The 18,887-nt window shown below is 44.8% G+C and overlaps 1 protein-coding gene across 1 annotated transcript in view; it reads left to right on the top strand.

Moving 5' to 3' along the window:
• The window catches only part of LOC121440428 (zinc finger protein 185-like), a 35,925-nt gene that overhangs the window by 15,783 nt on the left and 1,255 nt on the right, over nt 1-18,887 (top strand). The window contains exons 16-20 of the mRNA XM_041641185.1: nt 2,266-2,450; nt 4,434-4,545; nt 5,749-5,829; nt 7,841-7,912; nt 11,624-11,726. Of these exons, the coding sequence (XP_041497119.1) occupies nt 2,266-2,450; nt 4,434-4,545; nt 5,749-5,829; nt 7,841-7,912; nt 11,624-11,726 (553 nt within the window). The remainder of the gene's footprint in view (nt 1-2,265; nt 2,451-4,433; nt 4,546-5,748; nt 5,830-7,840; nt 7,913-11,623; nt 11,727-18,887) is intronic.

Here is an 18,887-nt window from a genome sequence, read left to right as displayed (position 1 = left end):
AGGTCATCATACTAAGCCAGTCCCAGAAAGATAAATAATCATGTTTTCTCTCTTTTATGGTTCCTAGATGGTTTTTTTTTTTAAAAAGAAAGAAAAGGTACACAAAATCAGTGGCATGAAATAGAAAGGAAACCGGCGAAATGTGCTCAGTATACAAAATGCTTTATATTTTAAATTTTTTTAAAAAAATTGTCCTTCTGTGACACAGTACCAGGTACAATGAAGAAACAACAGAAAATTTTGAAGTAAGCTTTAAAAAGCACAACCTACAGATGCAGGAGAAGGTGATTGGTCCTGTTGTCCTTTCCTTTGGTGATGGATGGGCATTTCTTTCCAGGAAGCTTGAGGATGGAGCTGGGTTTGAAGGCTAAGGAGAATTTCCCCCCAATAGACATGCTGAAGAAGGCATTCCAGGTTGAGGAAACCAGAGGCAAAGGGTAGGGGAGACTACAAGGAATGAAAACTAATTGGTGGCCTGCCAAGAAGCACTGGGAGGTGCTAGGCAATCACTTGCTCCCGAGGAGCCAGAGGGCCAACCAACTTGGTTTCATGTTGGAGATAAGTTGCATGGGGTGTCAGGTCTGGGAGATGTGCAGCGCACAAGGCAGGAGACCCATGCGAGGTTGTGGCTCAGGCTGCAGGTGAGCTGCAATGCTACAGGTGATGCTGACTTTAATTAAAAGCAATGGCGCTAGAAAGGCAGTGCCCAGATTTCTGTTTGCGGTGACAGGGTGGATGCGGAAAGGAACTAGCTGAGGATGCGGAAGCTTGAGGAGTTGCTGTGCAGATGCGATGTTCAGGTCATTGGTCTTGCTGACTTTGAAGTGCCTGTAGGGGCTCCAGGTGACAGGTCAGCCCAGTAGGCTGGAGTAGAGTAAAGATGTGACCTCTGTCTAGAGTGTCGAGGTTTGTTAGCTTATAGATTACACGTGAAGGGAGTGTTCGAGAACAGGTCTGTTGTTTTTCTACAAAATCCCCAGTTGTCTGGATAGCTGTCGCTATCAGCTTGATGGGAAAATCCATGTGGTTCAGGGATATAAAGGGAGCCTGCCCTTTGGTTCCAAACTTGTAGGCTCCCAAACTTCATCGGTAGGTGTTTCTCTCCATTTCTATTTTCTTTTTAACTCGAAATGAGAAAAACAGAGGCACTAATTGAGTGTCCTCTCTTCTAAAGTCTTAAGCAAGGACATGAAATGGGAAAAAAGTTCCATTAATTGCTTTTCTCCTTGCGGTGGCCACCTGCAAGGAGCAGTTTCTCAACAGGAGAATTGATTTGGACCCCCAGCTTGAGGGAAACAGTCCGGTATGGTCAGAAGGCATCAGAGCATGGGACAGCAGCTCACACTGGGAGTGCAATCGGGAAGCCAAGCTGAATGCCGCTTGTAACGGCGTAAATGAATGCAGACAGAAATTGTAATAAATATATACAGCTTTAATTGGGAAATAGACTTACAGAACCAGAGGTTCCCTCAGAGAACAGGAAAGCAGAAGTGGCAGCAGGGAGCATGCCTGCAATCTTTATAAGTAAAAAAATATCCTCGGGGGACCCCGCCCTACAAGTAAGGTGATTGGCTGAGTCTCTCCTACATCTCCCCTTTTTGTCTAAATAAGATAGAGCCAAACCAAATACAACTATATACAATAGTAACAAATAATAAATATAACAAACAATATTGAGCAAGAAACATATGCTGAGTCTCTCCCATAGCCGCTCAGCTCTGCACCTCCTTTTGACTGTTTTATTCAGTTCAGCGTCCCAACTCATGCTGCCACCCCTATTCAAGGAGAACCTTCCTTCCTTGAGTCAGTGTCTCTAGGAACCCCCCCCCCCCATATATCTGCCCAGAGGAATGCCTTTAAACCCATCAAGTGGCAGTCAAGGTTAACCATCAACGGTAAAAATCAGAGAGACACGAAGCCATTTAGGCCAGAAGTTTGAAGGAAAATACTGGAGGGCCTGGGGAAATGAAGATGATTTGGGTGTGGTACCAAGAAGTAAATGTTTGGATAAATGGAAGAATTAGTAAAGACTGAAGCCATGGAAACCAAACCTTTTCCTCTGATTGCCACTTTGATACTGCCTGCTTTCTAAGAGTTAGGTGTCTGCTTGGCTCTTGAGATGGGTTACCCAATGCCCTTGGGAAGTGATAGCCAGACCCCAGAGACCCAGCAAGGTCAGGCTTCTGCTCCTCTTGGCATAATACACACACACACAACACACACACACATGTATACATAACATATACATAATATATACTTTCTCAGCACTCCGGCGGCCTGTGAAAATGTGACCCCCAAGATATGTGAGGCCTGGCAGGAGACACCTGAGGTCCTACAAGGTGGCCAAGGGGACCAAGCTGTGTCTAGTCAAGAACTTGCAGATCCCAGCACTCCAGAGCCACAGAGCAGCCCCAGCGGACCCGAGCAGCAAATGAAACTGGATAATACCAAGTAAGAGCCTGCACTGGCCACCCCCCCACACACACACGGCACAGGCCTGAGGGGCTAGAGAGCAGCAGGAAGCGGAGTGAGCGAGGAAGAGTCATTGCATCATATGTCAGAACAGGGCTGCAGTGCAGCAGCCACTGAAGCCTGAAAATGTGGGCTTGGGGGAGTTTTGCATTCATGGGGTTGTGGTTGAAACATATTGCCATAATTAAAGGCTGCCACCCCCACCAAGATGGTCAGAGTGGGAGCTTTCTGACGCCTGGCTACACCAAGGGTGCTTATACAATATTTTTTCTCATTGGAAAACAAAAAACAAACAAACAAACAAAAAACTCTTTATTTTTCGAAGTCTAGTATGACTTTTCTCTATTTTTCCTGGCTGTCCTGGCTATTCTGCCCTCCGACTTGATTCTGACCCACTGTCTTGTTCTCACCTTTGCTTCCCGGGTTTCTCAGTTCCAAGAGTCTTAACAGGAATTAGGATACAATCAGAGGCCAGAGCCTGCACTGTTAATCGCCAAGGTGTGCATACTGTTTTTCTGTTTGTTATCAGCCTAGGAAAATCCTGCGCTAGGGCCAAGAGGGTCAGGCAAAGTGTTGTTAAACAGGGAAGGCCGGTAGCAGCTGGGAGGGAAGAGGAAAGAGGGCCTGAAAGAAGGGCCCTGTGGCTGATAGGAATAGAGGAAGGTGACCAGAGGCAGGCCTTGTAGGTTAGGGAGAGGAGTCATTGGAAAGGATGAAGAACTTTGGAGACCTCTTGCTGTTTACATTGCAGATACTGGGAAGTCTTCTTTATTCCTTTTTTTTTGTCTCTTTACTGCTGGCATCCTTTGTATGTGTGTGTGCGTGCGTGTGTGTGTGTCTGTGTGTGCATGTGTGTTAAGTGTATGCAGACATGCTTACCCATCTATGGGTATGTGGAGGCCAGAGGATGAGCCCAGGTGTGTTTATCTCTCTCCACTTTATTAATGTTTTGCATGGGTATGTGTGTGGTGTGTGCATGTGTTTGCATGTGCACATACAAAGTGGGTGCAGATGCATGTATGTGGGTCGAAATTGGCATCAGTTATCTTTGATAATTTTTTTTCTTGAGACAGGGTCTCTTGCTGTACCTGGAGCTTGCCAATTCCTGTTAGTATAGCTAGCCACCTTGCCCCAGGGATCCCCTATTTCCACGTCCCCGGTGTTGGGGTCATAGATGACTGCCACATTGCCTAGATTTTTTGCATATTCAGTCATCACATTTTATTCTCCCCAGCCTCTCTACTTTATTTTTTGAGACAGGGTCTCTCGTAACTCCTGGATCTTACTGTTTCGGTATGAAGGGTCCTAACATGAATTCGAATGCACAGCAGCAAGAGTCTAGAGCCTGCACTGTTAATCACTGTGCTATGCATGCTGAGTCAGTAAGGGCTGGCCAAAGAAAGGCCTCGAGAGCTACTTAGGTGCTGACATCCAGGCCCAGGGCCATGTGCTGCAGCCAAGGTGACTGGTGTCTTGCAGAATGAGGTGCATCTTACCTACCTTCCCATTAATGCATGAGTCCAACTCTCTTCCCATGGCCTGCAGTTCTCCAGGGAGTTTGATGTGGGGCGAGGGAGTTAATCCTGCAGAAAAACTGTCTTTTCTGGTTTCCGAACTAGCACACTATACTGTTTGCCCTGGCTGCTCCCTCCTGGCTGCCTGATGGATACGTTACTGATGCCAAGGTTCTAGGCTGTAGTCCAGAAATCACAGTAGAGATTGAAAGACGTTTCACCCTGAATCATTTTGATTTAGGCAGTGTCTCTCCCCATCCTACCTGGGTTTTCTCATCTGCATAGAGAGAGGCTCCACTCACTAATCTCTCAGGAACATTCAAGAGCAGCTACTGTTACCCAAACACTGGCATGCTTTCAAAGGCCTTGAAGTAGCAAACTTGAGGTTAGTCCATAAAGCACTATTTAACTCAGAAAGTAGAGCCAAGCTCACTCTTTTCTCCATTTCTACCAGGCTGCAGAGCCCTTCAAGCTTCGCGGTCACTGTTAATGTTGCTGCCGCTTCTGAAGAGCTGCGTATGCCAACTGCCTCAAGTGAGCTGGACTGCAGCTCAACTACGTAAGAAGGGCAACTAAGCTGTGATGTTCTTACTCATGGAGGTTCCCCATAACCTCCTTGCAAGTAAAGGATGTCACTTTTTTTCTGTGTTGCTTTCTCTATGAGGTCTCCTTCAACTCCTGGCATCCCAGTAGCAAATGGACAGATATAGTACAGTTCTTAGTTGCGCAAGTATAAACCTTATACTTCCCAAGCGTACTGGTAGGATTGGACATGGTCCTGTAGCATGCTTTCCTTCTCCACATCTCAACAAGAAGCTACTTATAGGACACTAGGAGATGCAGCTGGTGGCAAGGCTTTGCCATCTGCAGGGCCTTGCTAGCATCCCTGAGGGACATGCCTGGGAAGACCCATGAAAGCCAGGGAGGCCAGGTCTGTCTGTCTGTCTCTCTCTCTCTCTCTCTCTCTCTCTCTCTCTCTCTCTCTCTTTCTCTCTCTCTCTCCCTCTCTCTCTCTCTCCCCCACTCTTTCACCTCTTAGTCTACAAGAAGGGATGCCAGTCTAGGTACCCTGCTGAATAAGAGGTATGTGCTGAGATACCAAAACAGTTCTCTGCTGATATCAGGCCAGGGGTCAGGAGCATGGAATTGCAGGTCAACATTGGGACTACACTGAACCATGATAAAGCAGAACTAGTTTCCAAAGCTTGGAAGGCTCCCCAAAAGCAGAGAGTGAGGTGACTTGTAGGTCCCCAGAACATGATTGATAAGGAAATATGAAGTAGCAGGTCAATGCTGCAGGTAAGGTGCTGAGTGGAAAGAACCAGCCATCTGTCGCTCAGCCACTGACAACATTCTGATTGTGGGTGGAATGTAGAAGGAGACTCAGCCACAGAAGAGGTAGAAGAAAGCAGAGGGCCGGCAACACCCAAGTCTGGGAGAGGGCTGGGGGCTCGAGCTTCCATGGAAGAGGGTGTGCTACCATTGGTTCAGGGAGCCATCTTTTACATCTCTCAAACCATACACAAAATGAACCCAGGGCCTAAGATTTGAGGCCACTTGTCCAATGGCATCAACAGCCTGCATCTCTGTCTGCGGCTACCCTTGCAGCCTGGCTTGTGGAGCCCACTAGCCCCTCTACCCTTCTCGTGAGCTTCTGCATTTCCATCAAACTGGGCAGGGGCACTGGCCCTCCTCTTTGGGCCAGGCCCAGTCCCCTGAAATCTTCGAGTACACATCCTATTCTGATATGCTCCTTCTACAGCAAAGGAATTCTCTTCGTGAAGGAGTACATGGATGCTACTGAAGTGGCTTCTGGAAAGCCAGTGTTTTCGCACTATGGCAGGTAAGAACAAGCGTCAGCTGCTTTGTCATAGCCTGTACCAGGCCCAATGCTGCCTTCATTCCTGCATCCCATTTCTTCATTCAGGACTCAGTGGAGAGTAGCTACTGGGTAATCCAGTGAATGAAGGCATACTGCAGATGCCTCCTAATGCATGATTTAGGGTTTGCAGGTTTTCTGTGTAGTTAGGTGACAGAAAATCATTGTTAGCCTCCATGTTCTTTCATGATCCCCTTGTCTGCTCGCTTTCTGATCTGATGCCATGCAGGAAGGTACTTCCTCTTTTCGGTGCAATACCACCCACCTACCTCTCTAACCAGCATGGTTGATCCCTTGTCAACCTGATACACAAGCCTACCCCTAGTAAGCTGTAACCTTTCCTTTCTTATCCATCCTCTGGATCACATGTTAATATCTACATTATATTAAAAACACCCTAGAATTTAAAAGTCTCAGTCTTTAAAAATTCAGTCTTTTTAAACACCCAGTCTCTTCTAAAACTGAAACTTTAAAAAAATCCAATGTCTCAATCTTGGGTGACTATAAAATAAATAAATGTACATATTACTTCAAGAGGGAAGAACCAGGGCATAGTCACAATCAAATCAAAGCAAAACCAAACTCCAACTGTTAACAACTCAGTATCCAGTATCTGGATCCACTCACCATCTTCTGGGGTCCTCCAGCGTGCTTGGGCCGCTTCTCCAGCGCTACCCTCTGCAGCACACACGGCTGTCTCCTCAAGGCTCTAGCTGGCTCCACGCTCCAGCCGCTGCTGTCCTTGGTGCTCATTTCATGGTACTGGAATCTCCAAAAGTACCAGGGTCTCTAGTTGCAACTGGGCTGCACATTCACCAACAGCCTCTCCAGGCTCTCTTCAGGGCCTGCAGCCCTGCCTCACAGTGCCAGGCGTTAGCTGTTCTCCATGACCTACCACTGCACCTGGGTGACTCTTATACTACCAAGTTCAGCTGCCAGCATGAGTTACAGCCTTGGCCACTTCTGGAACACAGCTTCTGCGTGTTGAATCAGAAGAAACACTTCCCACCAGACTTCACCTCAGTGATGCAGCTCTCTTTTCGGAGCTGATTTCTTCAGCCACAGCTGGTCAGCATCAAGTACCTCAGCAAAACAAAAGTTTCAGTTCAGTACTTCTGGTTCCTTACTAATCACCACTGATATTTCAGCCCAGCTAACTAGAACCACAGATTCTCAACTCAGAATATGCAAAAGCCCTTAGAGGAGTCATTAAGGACGTGCTCTCAAACTTCCCTCGGGAACTTCCCAGGCCAGGCCTCCATTATCCGCACTCTTCTCAGCGTTCTTATTGTCCACGCTCCCACAGAATGGCCCAAGCTTTGGACACTCAGTGGCTTTTCTAACCCAGGGTTCCACAGTCCTCCCCAAAACATGGTCAGGTTGGTCACAGCAATACCCACTATCCTGGTACCAGTTTCTGCCCTTATCAGAGTTATTGTAGGGACCAAGCACCAAAACCAAAGCAACTTGGGGAGAAAAGTATTTAGCTTACACTTCCACATCATAGTCCACCACTGAAGGAAGTAGGACAGGGACTCAACCAGGGCAGGGACCTGGAGGCAGGAGCTGATGCAGAGGCCATGGAGGGTGCTGCTTACTGCCCATGACTTGCTCAGTCTGCTTTCTCCAAGACCACCAGCCCAGGATGGCAGCACCCACAAAGGGCTGGGCCCTCCCATGTCAATCACCAACTGAGAAAATGCCCTCCAGACGTTCCTACAGCCTGATCTTATGGGTGCATATTCTCAACTGAGGTTCCTATTTCTCAAATGATTCTACCTTGTGTCACCTTGACATAAAACTAGCCAGCACATTTAGTTTCTGATTTCCTCAGAGTCTGGGCTCCTGGAAGTTCCCATATAAAACCCACACCTATGTACAAGAAGTGAAACTCATCATTTTTTCCTGCTGGTCGAAGGACCTGAGGGTCCCACTGGCTCATATTGTGCTCTCTTCTCCGTTACTCTTCCTGCAGTAGCAGCAGCATTGAGGACTCACTGAACCCGGAGAAGAAACCCCCACATGAAGGAACTCCACCCTCCGAGAGGTACGTCTGCTTTCTCGACAGAGGTCTTCCAGTTCCCTAGATGAGAGAACACTGAGGAAGAGCTTCACATGGGTCTTTTCTCTGCTACTTTGAAACTTGTGGTCTCTTTGCAGATCACACAGTGGGACACAGCATAAGGTGGTCCTACCCTAGTCAGGATGTCACATCTGCATCAAATGAAGCCTGTAAACCCAGATGAAACGTAGACACAAAAGGCTGCCGAGGAAGGAAATTTCAGTGTCTGAAAGAAAGCCCAAGGAGGCTCTTGACAACCGGATAGACTCTTCAGAATAGAACCCAATGATTCATTTGATTCAATTGCACATCTGACAGCTACCAAAAGAAAACACAACTACACAAGACATTGTTGTGTAGGGAAAACAAAGTTGTGTCTTCAAGAAGACACATGGTCTTCTTGGGTGCACAGTGGCCTGAAGCCATGGAACTGAACTAGGAGTACAGCAGATAACAGCAGTCATATGACAAATAAGGGTTATTTTTAAATTCTTGGAATAGGAAAGAAAAAAGTCTACATTAGAGAGTGAATCTATTCAAGTTATGGGGGACAGTTACACGGAGTTACTGGCAAAGCCAAAAATGAATCCTGGGCCTTGACTCCTAACAGGTTATGAATATTTCACCTCTGGCAAATATTCTCACTTATTATGAGATCTGTCTTACTGTGGATTACACTCAGAAGTCACAGTTAGACTGGGGAGAAAGTGGCATGAAGCAGAGCCTACCAGTGTACTCCCCTTCACCCCTACAAACAGGTACAGAGACTTGTAAAGAGGTAAGGTTACAGATGTCCCCTCCATCATATTTGAAGAAAAATCCATATAACTGAATCCTGAGCAATCACCAATCACTTGATAAGTCACTCATTACATGACTTCATAGTCTATTACATGCTGCTTAACAAAATACCCAAGGCTGACATGGGAGAACGCCTTTACTACTGGCATTCAGGAGGCAAAGGCAGGGGAATCTCTGTGAAGTTGAGGCCTGCTTGGTCTATACAGCAAGTTTCAGGGCACCTAGGACTACACAGTGAGACCCATTCTCAAAAACAAACATACAAAGAAAATACCTAAATGCCCACTTTATGAAGGGCAGGGTACTAGGGGTCAAGTAAATAGAGTCCAGGTTTATTTAGTTCACAGTCTTTGAAATTCAAGAGCATGGACCTACTATCTATTTGGCTATGGTTCTAGATCTCATAGCAGACGGCATCACATAGACTAGAAGACATCCAGGAGAGGCACATTGGAGAAAAGGAAAGTCAGGCTTCTTTATTACATCCTCACAGGAACGAAACCATTCTCTTCCAAGGAAGCACCTACAATGAACCAATCTCTTAATTGTAACCCCCTATAAAATCAAAATAAAAAAGCAGATCACATACTTCCAACATATAATGGCATAGAATATATATAACCATTCCAAAACATAGGGAAGAGAGCATAGTGAGGAAATATTGGACCAAAGCAAGACCAAAAACCATCAGGGCAAACTCCAAACTCTGCCTCTGCATGTCTGATGTCAAAATGTTCTTCAGATCTCCAACTCCTTTCAGCTTTGTTGACTATGACACACTTCTCTCTCGGGGTGGTTCCACTCCCTGTCAGCAGTTTTGGGCAAGTATCCCATGGCTCTGGCATCTCCAACATCTTGGGGTCTTCAAGGCAATCCAGGCTTCACCTTCACAGCTTCACGCAATGGCCTCTCTGGACCTCCATGCAGGGACACCCCTGACACATGCCTGGCCTCAGAAGCTTTCCTTAGTTGCAGAGGGTGATTCCATAGCCCCTTTCTTCTGTTCTTGACTCTAAAACCAGAACCATGTGGCAGAAGCTGCCAAGTTCTGCTGCTTGCTGGGGCTGGAACATGGCCCCCTCATTCAAATATATTTTCACTGGCTTTCTGTTTTTGATGGTTTCCTTCACTGCTTAAGTTTGGCTATCCTGGAACTCAGCTCTATAAACCAGACTGGCTTCCAACTCAGAGATACTCCAACCTCTACCTCCCGAGTGCTGGCATAAACTTTCCTTAAGTCCTTTTCACAGTTGGAAGCTTAGTTGGGTGGGGTCTTCCTCTGAGGTCACTACTCCCTTTATTCCACTTAGCATCAGGCTTTTCTTTAGTCTGTTTACAATTCATGGAGCTCATTTTCTCCATAAACTGCACATTTTGTATATTTCCTTGCTTAGCTTGCTCATTTTCATTATAGATCTGCATAAAACTGGTCATTAATAGCAACACAAAATAGTCAATGCCAGGTTGTTTTAAAATGTCCTCTGCTAAAACTGTAAATACACAATTCTTCACTTTAGCCTCAGGCAGATATTTTGGACTAGGGCAGAAAGCAGCTATATTCTTCACCAAAATATCACAAGAACCATCTCTAGGCCACATACTAATATTCTTCTCTTCTAAAACCTCTTGTGTTTGGTCCCCTTGGTTAAAATCGCCCTCAGCACCATTGTTTTCCATGTTCCTACTAGTGTGGCCCAGTGTGCCATACTTAAAGCATCCCACTGCTTTCCTAACCCAAAGTACCAAAGTCCAAATTCTTCTGAACCAAAACATGGTCAGGTCTATCACCGCAGTACCCCCATCCCTGGTACCAACTTCTTAGTTGGATTTTATTGCTGTGAAGAGACACCAAGACCACAGCAACTCTTTTTTTTTTTTCGAGACAAGGTTTCTCTGTAGCTTTGATGCCTGTCCTGGAACTAGCTCTTGTAGAACAGGCTGGCCTCGAACTCTCAGAGTTCTGCCTGCCTCTGCCTCCCAGGTGCTGGGATTAAAGGCATGCACCACTACCACCCGGCCACAGCAACTCTTATAAAGGAAACCATTTAATTAGGACTGGCTTACAGTTTAGAGGTTTGGTCCATTATCATCATGGTGGGACATGGCAGCATGCAGGCAGGCATGGTGCTGGAGAAAGATCTATGAGTTCTACATCCAGATCTCTAGGCAGGAGGAAGAAGGAGTGAGGTACCAGACCTGACTTGAGCATCTGAAATCTTAAAGCCTACCTCCAGTGACACACTTCCTCCAATAAAGCCATATCTACTCCTACAAGGCCATACTTCCTAATAGTGTCACTCACTGCGAGCCTATGTGAGCCATATTTATTCAAACCACCACACAGGGAAAACCATTAATAGTCATGGCAGTGCTAATGACACCCTGGCTCCTGTTGGAATCAGGTCTACAACTCTGGAAGACAGAACTCTTAATTTTAGCCTGTAGGATCAGAGAAAAGAGCCTCTTTCCGCAGTTCCTGTTAGGGATAGAAAAGAAAAGAAGGGAGGATCGGAGATGATTCTCAGAAATAAAAGGAACCTTAGAAAAGAGGATACAACTGATCCAGATGTCAGGATCTTCCAGAGAATTTAGGATGAGCTCTGAGTAGAGTATACAATGAGGCTAGAGATAGGGTGGCCTTGATAGTAACTGGGAGAAAGGGTGTGCCCCATGGTCCCAGGCATGCAGAAGAGGGCTGTTAGTACTGATTCAGGAGAATAGTTCCAAGTTTGAGAACCAGTTTGGCATAGGTGATACAACAGTTTGGCTACCAGTTATACAACACAACACAATGGGAAGCTGGGAATACTGGCGAACCTAGGTCTGCCTGCACCAAGCTAGATCTGCTGCATCCTATCAGAGTCTGAGTGCCTGGTTCTTGTTTCTATCTCCTAGACCAACTGAAGGCGCCTGTACTTACTGCAGCCGAGAGATCGGAGATTGTCCAAAGATTACCCTTGAACATCTTGGCATCTGCTGCCATGAGTACTGTTTTAAGGTAAGACAGAGGTGTGAATAGTTTTCAGAGCACAGATCTGATGAGAGAGTATGGATTTCCGTGCATAGCTGTGAACAATCTTAGAGGCTCAACAGAGCACTGAGCTGGTTAGTAACATAATGGAGGCAAAAAGGTGTTCGGGGCAGAGACTGTTTCTCACAGAGGGTCAGTAGTGCAAAGGTCCCAATACCGAAACATGGCTTATTCTAACTGGCATGAATAGAATGGCAAGAATGAGGAGTTATTGGATTAAATTCTCCTAGGGGACATGTAAACAGATGTCCTTTTCACCCCATATAGAGCACCAAAAATATATGAAAGAAATAATTACATTCAAGTCTAGTTTGGTGAAACAGTGAGTTTAATCAGAGTTAATTACAGGAGCATAGATGAGAGGTGCCTATAGGAACATGGGTAACTCATGACAAAGTTACACGACCAAGAAAAGTACCATCCCCATAGCAACCATTAACTGCTTATATATTCTTGGGGTGAGGTGAGGCCTACGGCATCTAGTCTCATGTGCTTCATATATTATTCCTCAAGTGCCAGTGACCCTTTCCTGAGTGCCGCATGAGTCCCACAAGGGAGTGTTATCAGGCCCAATCTTGGGAAGATCTCACATAGGTACTCACAGACGCTAGGATTTTAAGATGCAAGTCATGCCTTCCTTGCCAGGAGAACAAAGTTCCACAGGGGTTTATCCCTCCCTCTGATTCCTACATTTTTCCATTCCCTCTTCTGTGATGTTCCCTGGGTCTTGGAAGGAGGTGATAGAGATACATGATTATTTTCTCCCAACTGGGGCTAAGCAACAGTCGTATCACTCAGCACTGAGACCAGTTAGAAATCTACAGCAACTACCTCTCACCGAGAAGAGACACTTCCCTGATGAAATTAACAACAGCAATAATCTGTGGCTATGAACAATGTCTGTTTAACAAAACAAAAGCAGTACTTTCCATACTAGGACCTATGCACTCCCCAGCCAGTGCCTTTGACAAGGCTTACAATATGAAATGTGAATTACCTTCCGTGAGGCTGGCCTTAAATCCAATTGGGATGTTCTTGGTTATAGCAGTGCACATATCTCATGTATCAATAGTAGAGCATGCAGGATTGTCATCCAGGTACGACTATTGGTGACAATTCTCCCTCAGCAGCCTGCATAGATAGCATCTGAGCCAGGACATCACACTCATTTACTAAGGCAATGGCAGTTGTTTAACCACTGGGCCTATGGCTTCCTTTCTAGTGATATTTCATCTGTATTTTAATAAATAACATTTGCCTGAAGGTCAGAACAGCAAAGCAGCCAGCTACTGGCTTTTACCTCTACCTCAATTTGAAATGGTGATCCTGCCTTTAGGAATCTCAGAATGAGACTGTGTCTGAGAGCTGCCTCCTCCCGTCTTATAATATTCCCTAGTTCTGGGATTAGAGGTGTGCACCACTACCACCCAGTTTCTATGGCAACTAGTGTGTCTACTGGGAGTAAAGGTGTGTGTTACCACTACCTAGTCTGTAAGACTGACCAGTGTGGCTGTTTTACTCTCTGATTTTCAGCCAAGCTTTATTTATTAAAATGCAAATAAAATATCACTACATTCCTTAGCAGCACAGGTTTTGTTTAAGTTCCTTGAATCAGATATGAATTTCTCCTTGTGAATCAGAAAAGTAGTTCTATCCATAACCACATTTTAGTAAAAGTAGCCTTTATAAGTGGTGTACCAAGTTGCAAAAAGAAGGTACAATGTTTATATCCCTGTCTCTTTAAGATATGAGAAAGGCTTAGTAATAGAAAAATATCAAAAGATGAATTTTGTCATATAGACATAATATCTTTTTCTCTTTTAACTAAATAGCTGAGGGAGAGGAGATGCATTTACTGATTAAAATGTTTTCCTTAATGTTACTTTAAATTTATCTGTTGTGAGCTTAACAGTTATAGAAGTCAGCCCCCTTTTTAGATCATCATAGGGGATGTGAGCCAGCAATAGCCCCCCTATCTAAACTATTAGCCTAACAAAAGTGGAAGAGACAGGGAGGAAAGAAAGAGTACTTTTAAGACTTGAGATTAAGAGTACATATGCAAATAGTTATTGAAATTACCTGGCACGAGTGAGAAGAAAACATGGGACACACGTATGATTCAGCTAAAACCCATCTGCGTCATCAGCGTATAACACAGCCACACCAACCCCCTGTGCGCATGTACTAGGCAGCTTTTAAAAGCTGGATGTACCATTTCTCTCTCTCTCTCTGCACACCCCAGGCCTGTACCTGTACGCACCCCCTCTAATAAACTCCTTAGGATCAATGTGGAGAGAGAGAGAGAGAGAGAGAGAGAGAGAAAGAGAGAGAGAGCGCATGACTACATTATACGCTGATGATGCAAATAGGCAACTCATGCATGTGCGCAAGGGTTTTAGCTGAGTCATACATGGATGTAACTATGCATGTGCGCACATGGGTCATACAGGACCCTTTGTGCCTAAGGGCCCATGCCTGCTTTTAGAACTCAGAAGTGTAGCCTTATCTGTGGCTGAATAATTACAGTTATTCCTAATGTGCTGCTTTGGGGATGTAGTTCTCCATTTTGTCTTGGGCTGCTTTCTTGAAGGTAGAAGATGACCAAGGACATATAGGGGGATCAGGGCTTAAGTTGTCTCCTGAAAAAGCCATGTACTATTCCATCTAATCCAAAATCAGAGAATGGATATGTCAGGGAAATTTTTATTTATTTATTTATTTTGGTGCCAGTGGCACTTATCAAACTCTAAGTGGGTCTCTGGCCAGAAAAACAGAACTAAGGAACCTAAGGTAACATGAAAGCCCTGCTTAACAAGGTAGGTCAGCAAGCAACAGACAGGGAAACTCACCAACACTGCAAGATGGATTTCTCTCAGCTTGAGTCCCCAAAACATTAGCAGTGAGGAAACATAGCTCCACGTTGTAATGATTGTTCTGTCTCTTTAAGAGACAAGCCATGCCCACTCCCCCCCCCCATCCACTGAGGCAGGCAGGTCTTCCTTCCTGCTTGCAGCCTTAGCCTATTTCTATCTCTGTCTCTCTCTCTCTGCCTCTCTGCTCTTCTCCCCTTCTCCCTTCCCTTCCACAACCACTAAATAAATATCCAACCTCACTCTGCATGGCATGCCTCTGTCTCTCATCTGCTGCCCGAGACCAGCCACCTTCAGAACCTGCCATGTGGTCTTGTGTGCCTTCCCTGCCTGGGACTGGCTGCTCTCAGGACCCCCTGTGCAGTGCCTGCCAACGCCGGGGATCCTTCAGCAAGCTACTGGGGATCCGCAGTAATTTTTAATAATCCATTACACACATGGTCATCCACATCATCTTCTTTGGAGACTTTTGGATTGCCACTAGGACCTGACATTATCACAGGAAGTTTTTTTTTCATGAAACATTTTAAATGCCATATTCAGGAGATCTCTGAAGAGTTTAAGGATCATTATCTATTAATTATACCTGTTTTTTTCCTGAGGCTAGTCTTATGTGGAAAAAAAATTATACCTGTTTTTAAGCAAACTTAACTTGTTTTTAGTTACTTGCTTTAGACTTAACATTGAAAACACATACAGGAGACTAAATAAAGTGTGTCCCTGTAAGTGAATTATATTTTTATTTAGCATGACTGTGAGCCAGAGAGATGCCCAGATGATAGGCACCCCAGGAGGGGACAGGAGGGTCCAAGAGCCAGAGAGATCAAGAGTTACATGATAAGTGTAGCAGGCTGCAGAAAGGAGCCAGAGAGACACTAAGTAGACAGGTAAACACAAATGGTTAGAAGAGGTGGAGGGAGGATGGCACATTTGCAGTCAGATTTGGTGGGTGGAAGAAGGCAGTGGAAACAAATGAGCTGTACATACCTTAGGAGACTCTGATCAGCAGCTTAGTTTGGAGAGGCTGAGTCCCTTGGAAAGGAACTCATATATGTCACTCCTGTGGTTTCAACACCAGGTGAATGAAAATGACATGACAGCTCCTAGGTAGGTATGCTTGAGGAAAAGGTTTTACTGTAGATATGAGGGAGAAAACAGTCAGAGGCATCTGGAAGGGTCCAGACTGAACCATGAGAGCAGAGGGACGACAGGGGTGGGGGTTGGGGGAGCAAGACAGGAAGAGGAGAGAGAGGAGAAAAGGGGTCTAAGAGAGAAGCTGCAGATCAAGAGGCCAAGAGAGAAACCAGGAGCCAAGAGAACCAAAAGCATGTAGCCAAAATGGCTGAATTTTTTAAGAAAAGAGAAGCTCGTGTGTGTGTGTGTTTGTGTGTGTGTGTCTGTCTGTGAAGCAAAGCTCAAACTACAGAGGTTCTGGGTAGGGGATGGGGGAGAGAAGTTCTGAGAAAAGCCTGCGAGAACTCTGTCACAGGTACTGGGAAAGCCTGGCAGCTTCTGCATTGATATGTTAATAGGGACCTCATTCATTTGGTCAGGGTTTCTTTGATATCTAACACTTAGCAGACTGAGGTGTTCCCCTAAGCTTTAGGGACTTCACCTCAGACCAAACTGGGATTTGTGGCTTCAGCATGGAAAGGAATTTTAGGACTAGCTCATATAATAAAGATATTTTAGTACAGTCTTAATCATGAAGATCAAAACAAAAACTCTGCAGGTGTGAGTCTAGCTTCCCGAGTGAAAGTGATCTTTACACATGGAATTTTTGATATCTTAAGACAGGCCACTTCCCTTCCCTCTGGTATAGAATCTCAGTGTTAGGAGATAAAGAATGAACAGGCAAAGTCAGAGAAAGAGATGAACATAGACAGTTATTTCAAAGTGTATGTGTAATTTTGATATAAACTCTAATTTTTTAGATTAAATCCATTTTTTCTTTAATAGTTGCTTTTGTTTGCTTGGTCAGTACAAAGTATATTGTTTACCTTGACTGGTGGACTTCTATGAACAGTACCAGAAGAGTTGGTTTGAGGTCATATGCTTAATGATAGACCATTTACATAAAGAACAGCAAAATTATGGGGAACCTAAGACCTAGGCTACTCTTGAATACATGTGGTTACAGCGCTGACCATTCACAAGGGAGAATGCAATTGAAGTAGGCAAGAACTCCAGAGCTTTGTGAGGGAAGATGACTAGGAGTTAGAGGGGAAGGAAGATGAGTTGTAAAGTAGCAAGGAGGAGGCAACTGCCATGTGTTGTACCTCTGACTGGCACATAGGGAGAAGTACTGTCAGGTAAGTTCTAAGCTGGTTCAAGCAGGAATCCCATACTGTGTGACAAAGCTGGAGTTGGGGCAGGAAGCTGCTGTGCTTAGGGGATCATTGGAAAGTGAGCAGAATGACCAAGAGTTGTAGGGAGACCACTTAGCCCCGAAATAATCACACTGAAACTGTATTATGTAAATTACTGCTTGGTCTATTATCTCTAGCTTTTGCTTGACTGACTCTTAATCTTGATTTAATCCATCTTCATTAATCTGTACATCACCATGAGGTCATGGCCTACAGGAAAGTTTCAGCATATCTGTCTCCAGCAGCTCTATGGCTTCTCCTAACTCCACCTCCTTTCTCCCAGCATTCAGCTTAGTTCCCCCACCCGCCCTGCCTAGCTCTGTTCCCCTATAGCTCTGCTATAGGCTGAAAGCAGTTCCTTTATTTATCAATGGTAATCACAGCATACAGAGGGAAATCCCACATAAACCAAGAGTTGTATCCCATGGGCCTTAAATGCTGGATTAGGGAAGCATTCTCTCTTTCTTTGTTGTGTGGTGTATCTATGTGTAGGTGTTCATGTATCTTTACATGTTCATGTATCTTTAGGGTCATGGTATTCTTGTGGAGGTCAGAGGACAGTTTGGGTGTTGGGCCTCACTTTCCACCTAGTTTGAAATGGTCTTGTCTGCTAGTGTATGCCAGTGTAGCTGGCCAATGAGTTTCTAGGGAGTCACGTCTCTTCCTCCCATCTCACTTTAGGGGTGTGGAAATTACAGGTGCATGCTATCACATCTAGATTTATATGGGTCCTAAGGGTCCAAATTCAGGTCCTGATGCTTACATGGCAAGTGCTTTACCCACGGAGTCATCTCCCTAGTCCAGCATTATTCTTATAAGGTCACAGAGTTGCTCAGCATCAGCAGCAGCCTGTTCAATTATAGGGAGCTAGAGACATATTTTTCTCAGTACTGGGGGTTAAACCTAGGATTTTACATGTGTTCTTTTTTCTTTTCTTTTTTTAATTGATTTTTATTGAGCTCTACATTTTTCTCTGCTCCCCTCCCTGCCTCTCCCCTCCCCTTTCAATCCTCCCCCAAGGTCCCCATGGTCCCAATTTACTCAGGAGATCTTTTTCTACTTTCTACTTCCCATGTAGATTAGATCTATGCAAGTCTCTCTTAGTGTCCGCATTGTTTTCTAAGTTCTCTGAGATTGTGGCTGGCTTTCTTTGCCTTATGTTTAAAAACCACCTATGAGTGAGTACATGTGATAATTGTCTTTCTGTGTCTGGGTTACCTCACTCAAAATAATGTTTTCTAGCTCCATCCATTTTCCTGCAGATTTCAAGATGTCATTATTTTTTTCTGCTGTGTAGTACTCCATTGTGTAAATGTACCGCATTTTCCTCATCCATTCTTCGATCAGGGGCATTTAGGTTGTTTCCAGGTTCTGGCTATGACAAACAAAGCTGCTGTGAACATAGTTGAGCACATGTCCTTGTGGCACGATTGAGCATCCTTTGGATATATACCCAAAAGTGGTATTACTGGGTCTTGAAGAAGGTTCTTTCCTAATTTTCTGAGAAATTGCCACACTGACATCCAAAGATGTTGTACCAGCTTGCATTCCCACCAGCAATGCAGAAGTGTTTCCTTTACCCCACAACCTCTCCAGCATAAGTTGTCATCAGTGTTTTTGATCTTGGCCATTCTTACAGGTGTAAGGTGGAATCTCAGAGTTGTTTTGATTTGCATTTCTCTGATGACTAAGGACGTTGAACATTTCCTTAAGTGTCTTTCAGCCATTTTAGATTCCTCTGTTGAGAGTTCTCTGTTTAGGTCTGTACTCCATTTTTTTATTGGATTGTGTGATCTTTTGGTGTCCAATTTCTTGAGTTCTTTGTATAATTTGGAGATCAGACCTCTTACATGTGTTCTACTAGTGCTTTGCTACTAAGTTTTATCATT

Source organism: Microtus oregoni, unplaced genomic scaffold, assembly GCF_018167655.1.
Source record: "Microtus oregoni isolate MIOR12 unplaced genomic scaffold, Mior012 000067F_ref0000223, whole genome shotgun sequence".
Lineage (NCBI taxonomy): Eukaryota > Metazoa > Chordata > Mammalia > Rodentia > Cricetidae > Microtus > Microtus oregoni.
Note: the sequence above shows the minus strand (reverse complement) of the source record. Positions and strands in the feature narration are given on the sequence as shown.